Genomic DNA, 13,692 nt, shown 5'->3' on the forward strand with positions numbered 1-13,692 from the left:
GCACACTCTCTCTCTCTCGCTTGCTTCCTCGCACTCTCTCTCACTCACTTGCTTGAGCTTTCTCTCTCTCTCGCTCGCTTGCTCGCGCTCTCTCTCTCTCTTGCTCGCGCACTCGCTCTCTCTCTCGCTCGCTTGCTCGTGCACTTGTGCTCTCTCTCTCGCTTGCTTGTGCTCTTGCGCTCTCTCTCTAAATGCTTCACAACGCACGTCGTACACGGGGAAAAAAATTTTCCCAACTAAAAATTAGGGTGCGTGTCTTACACAAGGGTGGGTGGTACATGAGTAAATAGGGAAGATAGATAGATAGATAATGTACACAAAGTAGAGTAAAATTAACAGGAAATTTATATTTCTGTCCATGCCAACCTTTACAGATCTACTGTACTGTGTTCAATTATTTTTCTTTATCATTCAGCAAGTGCTCTGTAAGGGCAAACAGGCTGTCACATATCTTCACCTAAATATTTTTTTTGAGTGTGTTTGTGTGTATATCTGCGCCTGTGTGTGACTCCAAGTGTGTGTAAAAAAGTAGTTAATAAATTATATATCTATAAACCCACTGAAAAAATTATGCAAATCATCGCCAATGCACCTAACCTGCATGTCTCTGGACTGTGGGAGGAAACCGGAGTACCCGGAGGAAACCTACGCAGACACGGGGAGAACATGCAAACTGCATGCAGGGAGGACCCAGGAAGCAAACCCGGGTCTCCTAACTGTGAGGCACCGTGCCACCAATTATCAGTATTTCTACATTAAATAATAACAAATAAATAAACAAAAATGGTCTGAAATGCTGACATCCATGATCTGCCTTACATCAACTTTCAATCGTCTGGGATATAGAGGGCTGGATAATGGATGGATGTATGAATTGTTCCAATCCCATAAATAAATGTAGCAGACAGCAAAACTCAGGATTAATTTAAACAGTTAAACAATTTCTAGTGCAGTTATCGCTGGATGTAGGTCATACTGTTTTTGAAGGATACAGAGATAAAGATGTTCCTGTGCCAAGGCAACCAGAAACTTATTTAAAGAGAGATGGGTATTTTTTTTTATTTATCACTATACATAGGTCTCGGCATTTGAGGCAGATATCTCAGTAACTACTCAGGAGACCCAGGAGGTCTACGCAACATAAAAAAGGATAATCTTCTGATAGAAACTCTGAGTCTAAAACAAGAAAATCTATTTATATTTTCCAGAGACGCATGCACATTCCAAAACCATACTAAAATCTACATTTCTCAACATATTTAGCATTGCAGAATCAGAACCCGAACATAACTAGAAAGAAATTGTTGACCCCATCATCAAACTTCCATTTACATGGAAGTAAAAAAGCAAAACACAATTCAACACCAACCCAAGAAAAAGCAAAAAAGAAGACAGATACATTTTTGAGATAAAACAGAATGCCTTCTACCTTCTGAGTTATAGAAAATGGGTTGAGATTCGTTCCAGTTAAGCAAGGCAAGTCTGCATATAGTTTTGTAATGTATCCCTATGCACTTTAACTCCATCCAGGAGTACACCAAACATTGCTGTTAATGGAATAGGACAGAGTGTGACACCAAGGCTATCTGACAAGTATGTAAAGATTTTTGTCCAAAATAATGTTTTAATTAGTGCATTCCCAAAACACATGGCCTAGTGATGCTAGGGCTAGATGGCAATGCTTACAGATTGGATCTTGCCATGACTATATTTTAGATAATATTAAAACAGATAAATATGATCAATTAAAAAATGTTTTTTGAATTATGGAATGCTTGGCACATCACTTTTCTGAGATGCTAACTCTAATATCCCTTTCTTACTGTTCCCCAGTATTATAAAGGGTAGATTCTTTGAAGTATTTTTATATTGTTGAAATTCTGTCTGAATCTTCATCAAGACTAACTAGTATAGCCTCTGGGATAGATGTGGGTGTAATATATGGAAACATTTCTTTTAACAATATTTCTAACTAGGGGGCTTCGCTCGCCAACTCCCTGGCCTGCGCTACGCACCAGCCACTTTGCGTCTCTGCCGCTAGCATATGTAGGTTTCACTTTCACCAAACAACAAATGTTTTAATTCTCGTGGATACACCTCTTCATTGGGAAGAAACACTACTTTTCCCTGATGGCAACATGAATTAGATGATCTACAAGTCTCTGACTTAAAGTTTAAATCCGAACAATATATTAGTCTCTTTTCGCTGTTCCATTATTTCACCAAATAATAATTTCCATTTGTTTGCGCTAATGTGATATTTACTATCATTTTTTTGAGACTTTCCAATTTTAGTACTTTCATTATCTCTAACCTGCTCTGCATGTGTATCGCGTCAATGTTTTTAAACCTCTTTACGATGTTCTACTTTGTCATCTACTCTTTGTCTTTTATTTCTAGCCCCAGGCGTGGTTAAATCTCTTGGGACAAAGTCTCGTCTCGCAGGACTTGAAATTATTCCTCTGAAAAAGTCATGTCTCGTCCCAAGCTAAAAAGTCTCATCTTGTCCCAGGATTTTTTTTATATAATAGAGAGATTTGTATATAAGAAAAAGTGTGTACCTGGAAACTTGAAATTAGAAATATTTCTTCATAAGATGCAGTTACGCTGTCTACATAAAGAACTCTATAAAGTGTTTTAATTCATAGTGTTTTCCCTAGGTTCAGTACTGAGTAGGTCTGAGAAGGTTGAAAAAGGTGATTATCGTCTATAGTAGCAACTCATAAGAGCTTCTCTAGCTTCTCTGCCCTCCACAGATTTAAGTAGTTGGTGGACAGCTGAATTGCTGGTAAATTGACAATAGTATTGATTGGAGCGCAAGATATACTAAGACTTTGAACAAGATTGATTTTTCATTGCTAGCCAGGCTAGTGTAAATTCATGAATTTCTGTGAAATTCCAAGATTTAATTATGTGTATATTTGCTGCCCAGTAGTTAAAAGTGAAAGTTAGGTAGTGCCATGCCACCTTCTACTTTCAATATTTGTGGAGTTGTCTTTTGGATGTGTGACCATTTTGAATTCCAGACGAGTGATGTTTTCATTGAGTGTAATTACTTTATGAATGATTTGTTGATGTATATAGAGATAATCTGAGATAGACATAGTAGCTTAACGAGGATAATCATGTTGATAATATTTATTCTCCCTGCTATGGTGACAGGGAGACTTGATCATTAGCTAAATATCTTGCTTTATTTTTCTCAATAGTATTTCAAAAATTGTATTCAAAAAGAGCTTTACATTTACTTGTGATGGTTATTTCCAGATATTTAAACTGTTTTGATATTATGAATGAGTAATTATCCAATCTAGTGTATTGGGCAAGGGAATACACGTGGAAGAGTATACTTTTATTCAAATTAGTTTTGAATCTAGAGAAATTCTTCAAACACATTCTCTGATAATCCCTTTCAACTGTGGTTTCTTCCAGAGATGAATAGCCAATGGCTTCACAAAAAACATTGGTAATAGTGAGCCCCGTTTTGAGTGCTTCATTCTAAATTGAAGTAATCTGAGTTTGTGTTAATAATATGGACTGAGGCTGCTGCTGTAGTTTCATCCATTAGGAGTGTCTGCCTTTTATATATCTGGTTTGGTCTCTTCTTAAGGAAGCACTTTTGTCAATCTTTCTAGCTAGCCTTTTGCTAGTATCTTAACATCATTATTCAGGATGAATATTATAGTAAGACTATATTTTTCTTTAGAAAAAAGTTATTAATGCTTGGGGAATACTTGTCGTAAAACTATTTTCTTTGACTTCTGTGAATGTTGTTAATGATAATAGTGCTAACATAGTTGAAAAAATTTTAGAAAATTCCACTGGGTAGCCATTTCATCCTGAATCTTTCCCACTTTGGAATGAGTTTAACACATCTTATAATATTAAGTTTAAGAAGATCGTCAAGTTCTGTTGCAATAACAATACTGAGGTTTGGTATTTGTATTTTATCAAAAACCTTGCATCTCTTCCTTTTTACACTGAGAGGAATAAAAAGACTTGTAGTACTACTTAAATATATCAGTTGTCTCTGTATGTGCTCAGTTTCATTGATGATTTCTGGTATTGGATTGAGAACCACTTACTTATTGATTTGTTGAGATAAAATCTTATTTCCACTTCTATGTTCATAATAATGATGTATGGATTATTTTTTAATAATGGTTTAAAAATAAGTTGTTTGGTTTCTGTAGGTGTCAAGAGATCAAATTTTGTTTGTAGCAGCAGTCTTTTCCTGTGCAGAGCCTCTGGCATATTCATGATCTATTCTGGGAATCTCTTTATTCAGTTCAGATGCCTTCTTAGTCTTGTTGATTTTTATATGAGAGAGATGAAATAATTTGTCCAGTTAAAACTGCCTTTATCATTTCCAAGAGTGGTCCTGAGGAAATCTCTGAGGATACATTTGTCTCTAAGGAAAATATCTGTTTGGAGAATAATTCTAACAAGCTTTCATCTGCAAATCACAGGGGTTAAGATGCCAGTTATGAGCTGAGAATGTAGGGCATAGTAATGTAAGTTCCAGAATAAAAGGAACATTGTCGTAGAAGACAGTACTGTAGACTTATACGTATTAGAATTGACAGTGGGCAGGAAATTATGGGACTGGATGACAAGATTATGATTGTGCTGTCACCATTACTGTAAGTGCTCTGTTATGCTGGCAGAGTTAAACAGAGAGTTATTTGTTTGAAATTTCATTTATACTACGACTCAATTGTAGTTTTTTGTTTTTCACGTATGTGACAAAGATTTGACCTTTTTGCGAAAAAAGAAAGGCTTGCCAAAACATACCAATTGCTCCTTGTTTTCTGAAATATCATGCCTCAAGTGAATATTTTTCTGAGAGTCTTGAATTTAATATGTTCTGAACATTCTGATATTGCCAAACTACATCTTGTTCCCAACATTGCTTTCCCCAGTTCATGCGTCCACAGATTTCTGTGTTTATAGTTCCAAGAGTGATGATTCCACTAACATCATCTTTGAGCATTTGCCATTGCGACCTAACAAGTTCACAAATGTTCTGCACTGCAGTCAGCATGTTGTTGGTATTCTTGGCTGTCTATTAAGACACTACTGCATGATGAGTAGTTTTTATTAATTTTGAAGATTTAGGAATGACACTGCTACAGAGACATGTATTGGATTTGAATAATTTCTAAAATTAACTTTAAAAGTCAAACAAAAAAGACAATGTATTTGCATATTAGTCAAATATCCTTTCGATTTTTTCATAAACACAGTCCTAACTTAAATCTGACTATTAAATGCTACTTACCACATCAGACTGAATTGCTATCTTTATTGTTAAGCAGAAACAACTGGTAGTTTCTTATTGTAACAGGACAAATCTGGGCAATTTCCCATTTTACTAAAATCATACTCTGCTCTGACTCATTTAAAGGTGATAAATGTCTCCAGAATATTTTCATGCAAAATATTATGAAAACGTTCTTTATGCTTTAATGGCAAACCAAAGAAAATATGATGAAATCACTTCATTGCATGTTATCTGAATTGCTACATTATTGTGGGTTACAATAATGGTATAATAATATTTAAACACTTCTATTTACATTCTGAACTTTCAAAATTAATTCCATACTAAAATACTCAAATCATTCACACAGAAACACTAAGTCTATGTAGTATAAAATGAAGAATAATAAATATAAGGTAATTATCCATTTATAAAAGCATACCGTAATGATTGATGCTGTTAATGAGCCGCACTCCAACTTGGGCATGATTGTTTGTCATGAGAACAACATCAAACAGCTCTTCACTCTCTGGATACAGCTCACGCAAGCGAACATTAACATTCATGACTGCCTAAAAGATATTTATTTTTTTTAATTATTATGAATAGTAAAACTAAATTTAAAATATCACAACACAAAATCATATTTATAAGGCACTTAAGGGCATAAACCTGACAAGCTTTTTTACAATTGTCAACATCATTTGTTTAGCCATGGTTTCTTTTGGCACCCATTAATTAGCATCATATATTATTTATTGTGTCTTTCAGATTTATATTAATGGTCATGACACTGTATCATTCATCAGAGAGTCTTTATAGCCTCTCATGGTACTTTGGCATAAAGAGCACCATGCACTAACAAAAATGTATATAGGCTGATCTACAGGAGTAGGATAAATTAATCTGACCTTTTACTACTTAATTAACTAATACACAATAATATTTGAAAAAACTGGAGGGCTATGAATATGGTTTAATCTGAATAAACATTTTATTTCTTAATGATTTTAGAAATGACAAAAAAAAATCCACCTAAACTAATTTAATTTGGTAATGTGTGAAGTAAAATGTTACGGCACTGTCTTTCAAAATCATTCACTTTAATAAACTGACTTTAACCTCTGTAACCAGACTGCATGAGCAGAAAATGTAGCTTCCATAACTTAAGAGGTAGTATGATTATTAAAAATCTGGAGTGCATGTTAAAGATGTAGGGGGTGTCATTTGCTTATTTGGGTGAATACTACTTAACCAAAACCTCTAGATGACAGTACTTTTGTTTACTAATTGCTGCAAATTGGTGTTGGCAAGTTTAGGACCACACAGAGTGCCAGTGGCAGAATATAAAATGCAGTTGTGGTTTTGACTATTTGTTTTTATTAGCTTAGTTCAACTTTACATTTCCCTTTTTAAGTAAACCTCTTTGGTAAACAAAACCACATGTTCTTATGTTTCTACTAGAGCGTGCTGAATTTTCATATGCATTTCCAGGCCAGTGTTGCCACCTGCTGAGAGGTGATATGTGTCTAAGAAATCCAACGTTGTTAGACATTAAAGTTAATTAACAGAAAACCTTCCCCCAGATATCCCTAAGCACCTACAATTCTAAAAATAATTCAAAAGGTCTACTTTAATAGTCCACGGAAATATTTACTTGAAGTGGGATATTTCAGTTTTCTCCCCAGAACGTTCCATTTAAAATATTTCATTACATTTGTTTTGTTTTATTCAAGCTCAGAAAGAACGGGATGAGTATATTCAAATAAAGTCTAAATCAAGATCTTATATTTAGCTTATCATAGTTTAAAAAGTTTTTTTGGGGGGCAAATAGGCAATTTCTAATATTACAGTGTTCACAACAATATAACTGGTAATGCCAATGTAGGAAGACAATAAATCACCCTAGTTATGTTATTTATTTTTTATACACAGTTGATTAAATATTTGGTATGATTTATGTATTTTATGCTATTCTGTATTAACTGGTGACAAGGACTTCAATTTAAAGACAAATTATCAGTGACAGTTTATTTAAGAATATAGTGAATGGGTTCACTCTAAACCAGTAATGGTTGTGTATGAAATTGTGCTTTTTTGAGTGGATTAGGGAAGTTAGGAGTGGTGCTTGGTTAGGTGGATTATAATGATTCATATGTTAAATGCATTTTTCACATATTTTTAGCTCTGTAATAATCCTGGTATTTCAGTGCATGCCCAAATTTTATATCTAGTTTAACACCTGAATGTACTTTAATCGAGCTGTATGAGAAGCTAGTTTAGAAGGAAGGCCAGAGAGAAAGACAGTATGTACCCCACATTTCTAAAATTCTAACTGTTGCCATCATGCTACAGATTTAGACTCTCAAGGAACAACAGAATTTTAAGAATACATAACATGCTTAATATTGCAAGTAATGTGAATTCAGGTGGATTTTGAGACATTCGTGAAATGTAAGCTGTTATAACAGTTCAATATATTTATTTGCTGGAATATTAGGTGTGCGTTTTGATTATAACAGTGGTTACTGTATCTAGTCCACTTGCTTTTTTTTTTGTATCTGTGGAAAAACTATTGTTCTTTCCTGCTGCAAACAAATATCCTTGTTGTAGATAAAGTTTTCTAACCCTATCTAGGGTGCCCTTAACAGTAGTATAATTATATGGGTATTGCTTAATATGGGTTCTTTGAGTTATCATCATTAATAATTAGTGTCTGATGAAGCAAATCCATTTTGTTTACAATTTTGCTGAAACCAAGCATATACCTGTATATACTACAGTGATACCAAATTGTAAGCAATAGACAGAGATGACATGCACACAACATGAGGAAGGCAATATTAACAAAAAAAGAGGTGAAAATACAAGGTGAAGGAGGAAGAGGAAGGGAATGAATCAGTTTTTATTAATAAATTAATTATTCAATCAAATACTCTAATTAACTAAATAAGTCAGTAGACCTTCAACTGTATTTTCCTTGCCTTTCTCTATACAGTAGATGGGAGCTCTCAGCTGTTGGTCTTATTGCTTATCAAGGTAACTTATCACATTCATTTTGAGAAACAGAAAAATGCAATTTATTGATGCAGATGCATAGTAACAGTTTATGTTTTTGAACTTAAAGGTAGAATGCAAAACAGTTTATTTACAATTTTCATGGAGTTTCTTGATTTTAGAAGCATTTGAATTCATGTTTTACTTAAGGAATGTTAGCACATCAGTCAGCTTGCCTTGTTCTAATGTACAGCTGTGGATAACTAAGGGTTAGACTGTTAAGCTGTTAGGCAGCAATTTGAAGCTTGCTACACAATTAAGAATTAAACTTGACAAACTGGGTCTTTAGCTGGTTGTTTACTAGCTGTTTAGAGTTCTGATTTATCTTGGAACAGGTAAATTAGTTTTATAATACCTAGCCTTTAAAAGAGCTTTTAAGACCATAGAGCATCAGATGTGCTGCAACACCAGTTTCAAGAGATGAACTGTGAAGACTGACAATTTCATGCCCGACAATTTCAGCAATGAGCATTTCATTATTCTGCATTTGAAGCTAACTGTTTTATACCCAGCCATTCTGTTCTATTCTCTTAGACTTTGCAAATTAATTGAGGGATCATGCCTCCTATCTAGTCAAACTTAAATTGCTTATTACATACATCTCTTGTTTAGGAACCCTGTAGTTTCCTTATTAACAATAAAAGACAAAGACATAGCCAAAATGACTCATATTGTGAAACCAATCATACAAATCATATTGTGATAGGAGTGTGCATCATTCAATTTCTACTATAAAGCTATTTATTATAAAGGCAACCTTATTGCTGTAGTTCACTGTTAATGAGTTATTCACATTAAAACAACAAATACATCTAAAAAGGAATCATATCATCTATGATAAATTCTGCTGCTTCTAGTTGATGAACTTAACAACCACAGGACCTCTTATTGGTAAGATCTTGCACCTGAATACAGAACTGGTGCAAAAGGTGATTAAACATAATGCATCAATATATTATAACAATGTATTCAGTTCATTGTCTTTGAAATATGAAAGATCTGTCCCCTGAGGCATGTGTCGCATGTAAAATTTTTTAACACATCATTGATTCTTCTGTTGCCCTGTGGTGGGCTGGCACCCTGCCCAGGGTTTGTTTCCTGCCTAGCGCCCTGTGTTGGCTGGGATTGGCTCCAGCAGACCCCCGTGACCCTGTAGTTAGGATATAGCGGGTTGGATAATGGATGGATGGATGGATGATTCTTCTGTTTACTTGCAAAAGCCAAAAAATGAACCCTGGCTATAATATTATTGCTAAATTGGCAGCACTGGCACTGAACAAAAATACATTAAGACAGCTGAATAATTCTTTGGCTTTGCATATATGACAACTGAAACTGATTCACAACAGTGTCCAGGACAAAAAGGCCAAATAAACACAATGTTTGAGTGGACAACATTATACCTGTATAGTTAGACACACAAAGGAATGGAAATTTAATACATGTTAAAATCATTGTAACTGTAAAATTGTACTTAAAACAAATCAGAATTAGTAAAACTGTCTTCAAATTAACCTCCATAGACACATTAAACCTTTTATCTTTAAAACATACACGGTGCCTGCATTAAGGAAAGTCACTACACTTTTCACTTATCCTATTTTCTTGATTTTTAGTATATAAAATAACACAAAGTGTAACAATTATATAAAGAAAAATAAAACATGTAACACTGCATTACCATGTACCATACTCCAAAGAAAGTTCTTATGAATGCAAAATTAGAAAAAAAGAAAAATGCAAAGACAATAGTCTGATTACAGTAATGGTGAATAAATGTAGTGACTAAAAACCTTTTTGAATGTGTCAGAAACTAAGAATACTAATTCTCCTTTAAACATATATATCCAGACAACTTTCTGAACTCACTGTAATAGGACATTGGCCCTGAAAACCTATCATGGCAGCATGGAAGGTAGTAATGAAAGTTCTTAAAATGTGAAATGTGGAAAGGAGCTGGAATATCTGTACACAGGGACAATGTATAAACTCTAAACTGAAAGTGCCTGTGATTAGAAATGACCAGGCAACAGAGTTAACCGGTGTGCCCTCATGCTGCACCTTCAACAAACATACTGAAAGTTTCTCTACCTTTGTCAGATGTGAATTATCCATTGTAACACCCATATAACACTGTAGCAATTACTGTCACACTGTGAGGATTGTTTTTAATTTCTCCACTGTCTTCAATGCTATTCAGCCATGACTGTTAAGGGGTAAGAGGTGAATGAGCCTGTGGTGTCCTGGATGATGGACTACAGTATCTGTTGAGCAGACCACAGATTGTTAACTCAAGGCTATGTCTCCAATATGGATGTGAGCAGCACTAGTGCACCACAGGGAACAGTCCACACTCTGTACACCTCAGTCTGTAAATATAATACTTGGTCATGTCATTTACAGAAATTTTCTGATGATTCTGCACTTATGGAGATGTGGGATGAGACATGTACATGAGTACAGGAGTAAGGTAGAGGACTTTGTTTCTTGGTGCAGAAAGAATTATCTGCAACTTAACATCAGCAAAACCAAAGAAATGGTCACTGACTTGGCTGCACTAAACAGCCTCTATAACAGTCACTATTCAGGGAGCAGATGTGCAGATAGTGCACAGCTACATGTACTTGGGGATCCACATTAATGACAGGCTGGACTGGTCTCATAACACAGAGGAATGTTACGAGAATGGGCAGAGCAGTCTTTTTTTAATAGACTGTGTTTCTTCTAGTAAGTAGTGACATCCTTTCATATGTTGTTTAACTCTGTGATGACCTGGGTGATTTTCCATGCTGAGGTGTGCTGGGTCAGTAGCTTTACTTCAAATGAGGCCCACCAAATGAACAAGCTAATTATAAAGACCGTCTCAGTGATGGAATACACTATGGCCCTCTGGAGGTAGTAGTAATGGAGGGAATTAAAACAAGACTGAGTGCCATTATGAACAATGCTGCACATCCTCTCCCTGAATTGTTTCAACCAACAAATTATTAAGAAGTGTGACAAGACAGGACTCCTTTATACCAACAGCAAAACACCTGCATAATGTCTCACTGTGACAGTAACTGCTAAGTCAGAATTTTTTTTTTAATCATTTTGGTGTATACTTCAGAGTGGTTTGTTGCTTTTCATAATATAATAATTTGATTTATTTTTCTATTTAGCAAGTTTCTGCGAAATGCCAATTTTACCCCTTGGGACAAATTTTGTTCTATCTATATATACACCCACTTAATCAAAACAGAGTTCTACATGGGGCTTAAACCTATTCTAGCTGCATCAGGTGCATGGTAGAAATTAGCCCTGCAGGAGGTGTCTCTACCCACTGTAAAACATATTTTTATTATAAATATTAAACACTCCTAGTTGACACTTAATTGATATTAAATTAAATGACACTATGTTTCACATACAACCAAATAAAAATGTATAAATACAGGTTTGATTTAATAGACATAACTCTATAGAGAAATTTATTTTTCAAATGAATCAGACTAATAAGGCCTCTGGGAGATTTCTAAAATTCAGACTCATCCCTAAGTATATATTAATAAAACACAATCAAATTCCCGTTTTTTATTATGATAATATGCAATTAACAGGCAGAATTTACATTTTGAACTTTAAATATGACATTCAGCTGTTGTGAAATTGTAACATTTACACTGCTTTAACGTGTTCAATAAAATGTATTATATTTATTACCGGTGCCTTCTAATTGGATCTGTCTCCATGGTTCCCATTTCCTACTTTCGATTTTGTACTCACCTTTACAAAGGGAAAAGCCGCTCCGGGAGCCAGGGGTGTGTTTTCGTGATCCTCTTGGTACTTCACATAATGCTCGACGCCCTCATTTTCATAGATGTCTTTTTCTTTATTCATATCGAACAGTGTCCGAGATGACACAGCAATTGTTATAGCAGTCTGGGGTTTGGGCTGTATAACGATACACATGTGAAAAACACAACTTTTAGTTCGGATAACATTCTGATTACTTGTGAACCTGATATACTGATATACGTACTAGTTTGGGTTTCTTTGATGTGGCTCCTAAGTTGTCATAGAAAGCCTTAGCTGCAGCCCAGTCCTGTTCTTCCGGCTTTGACCCATCGCGTTTATCATCGCTCATTATTTAATTTTAAGACGGAAACGTCTCAATCCTCAAACACAAGTGGAACATAAAAAGGAAAGAGAAAGAAAATGAGCAGCAGAAAAACAATACTTAACGGAAGTTGGATCAGACAGATGTGAAAGGTGTGACTCTGTTTCCCACAATGCACCTTATCGCAAAGATGCTCACTCTTTCCTGCTTTCGGTTGTGAAAAAAGAAATGGGAGAAGAGTGGCAATGTTCTCAGCCTCGCTTATTCTAGTTGCATTTCATGACAGTATCGGGCGCTTATCGGGAGCCAACCCTGGACGGGACGCCAGTCCACGGCAGAACCCACTAAACAAACGGCGTTTCTGTCGTACGGAGCAAACTTAGATTCGCATTTATGTGAACATAAGCGGAGATGGAAGTGTAGGGAAACCGAATACGAACGCGAGTAGAAAGTTTCAAACAGACACGGAAAAAAACGTGCAAGATCCATACACAGATGCGAAATTAAAACCAATCAGGCTAAATCCGTAAACAAAAAAAAATCTTTATAATATGAGGTATATCCATCCATCCATTTTCCAACCCATTGAATCCAAACACAGGGTCACAGGGGTCTGCTGGAGCCAATCCCAGCCAACACAGGGCGCAAGGCAGGAACCAATCCCGGGCAGGGTGCCAACCCTCCGCAGGACACATGCACCCACACACCAAGCACACACTAGGGACAATCTAGAATCACCAATCCACCTAACCTGCATGTCTTTGGACTGTGGGAGGAAACCCACGCAGACACAGGGAGAACATGTAAACTCCACGCAGGGAGGACCCAGGAAGCGAACCCGGGTCTCCTAACTGCGAGGCAGGAACCGTGCCACCCAAGATCTTTGACAATTTAGAGCCACATTGCTATACTTTCGAATGAAAAAGAAAGATTTGAGGCAACCTTTATGCTCCTTGTGTTTTACTGACTCGGCAATTGATTAGAATTTAGCCAAATACAATTTCTTTGTGCTAACATTAAAGGGCATTAAACATAACAAGTTCAGTTGTTGTCAACCTTTATTCCTCTTAAAATCGCTCAGTGAACTACGAAAATATGTAAGCACCCATGATGATATTTCCCCTCTGGTACTTTTGATTTGATTTGGCAGTCTTGACAAAAGTGCTTATTTATTACCAAATGTATATTTGCTGATAGTGCCTGTATATTTTTAAATAATAAAAAATTAAGAAGTCATTTCTAAAACATCCGGTTTATTTTTATTAAATGAAAG

General features: G+C 35.6%; 1 protein-coding gene across 1 annotated transcript in view; it reads right to left on the reverse strand.

Moving 5' to 3' along the window:
- LOC120525671 (cytosolic 5'-nucleotidase 1A-like) overlaps positions 1 to 12,547 on the reverse strand; it is a 30,765-nt gene extending 18,218 nt beyond the window's left edge. Inside the window, exons 1-3 of the mRNA XM_039748171.1 lie at positions 12,342 to 12,547; positions 12,086 to 12,253; positions 5,706 to 5,835 (exon numbers count right to left, since the gene is read on the reverse strand). Of these exons, the coding sequence (XP_039604105.1) occupies positions 5,706 to 5,835; positions 12,086 to 12,253; positions 12,342 to 12,446 (403 nt within the window). The 5' untranslated portion in view covers positions 12,447 to 12,547. The remainder of the gene's footprint in view (positions 1 to 5,705; positions 5,836 to 12,085; positions 12,254 to 12,341) is intronic.
- Between the last annotated feature and the right edge of the window lie 1,145 nt (positions 12,548 to 13,692).

This window comes from Polypterus senegalus, chromosome 3, assembly GCF_016835505.1.
Source record: "Polypterus senegalus isolate Bchr_013 chromosome 3, ASM1683550v1, whole genome shotgun sequence".
NCBI classification, from domain to species: Eukaryota; Metazoa; Chordata; class Cladistia; order Polypteriformes; family Polypteridae; genus Polypterus; species Polypterus senegalus.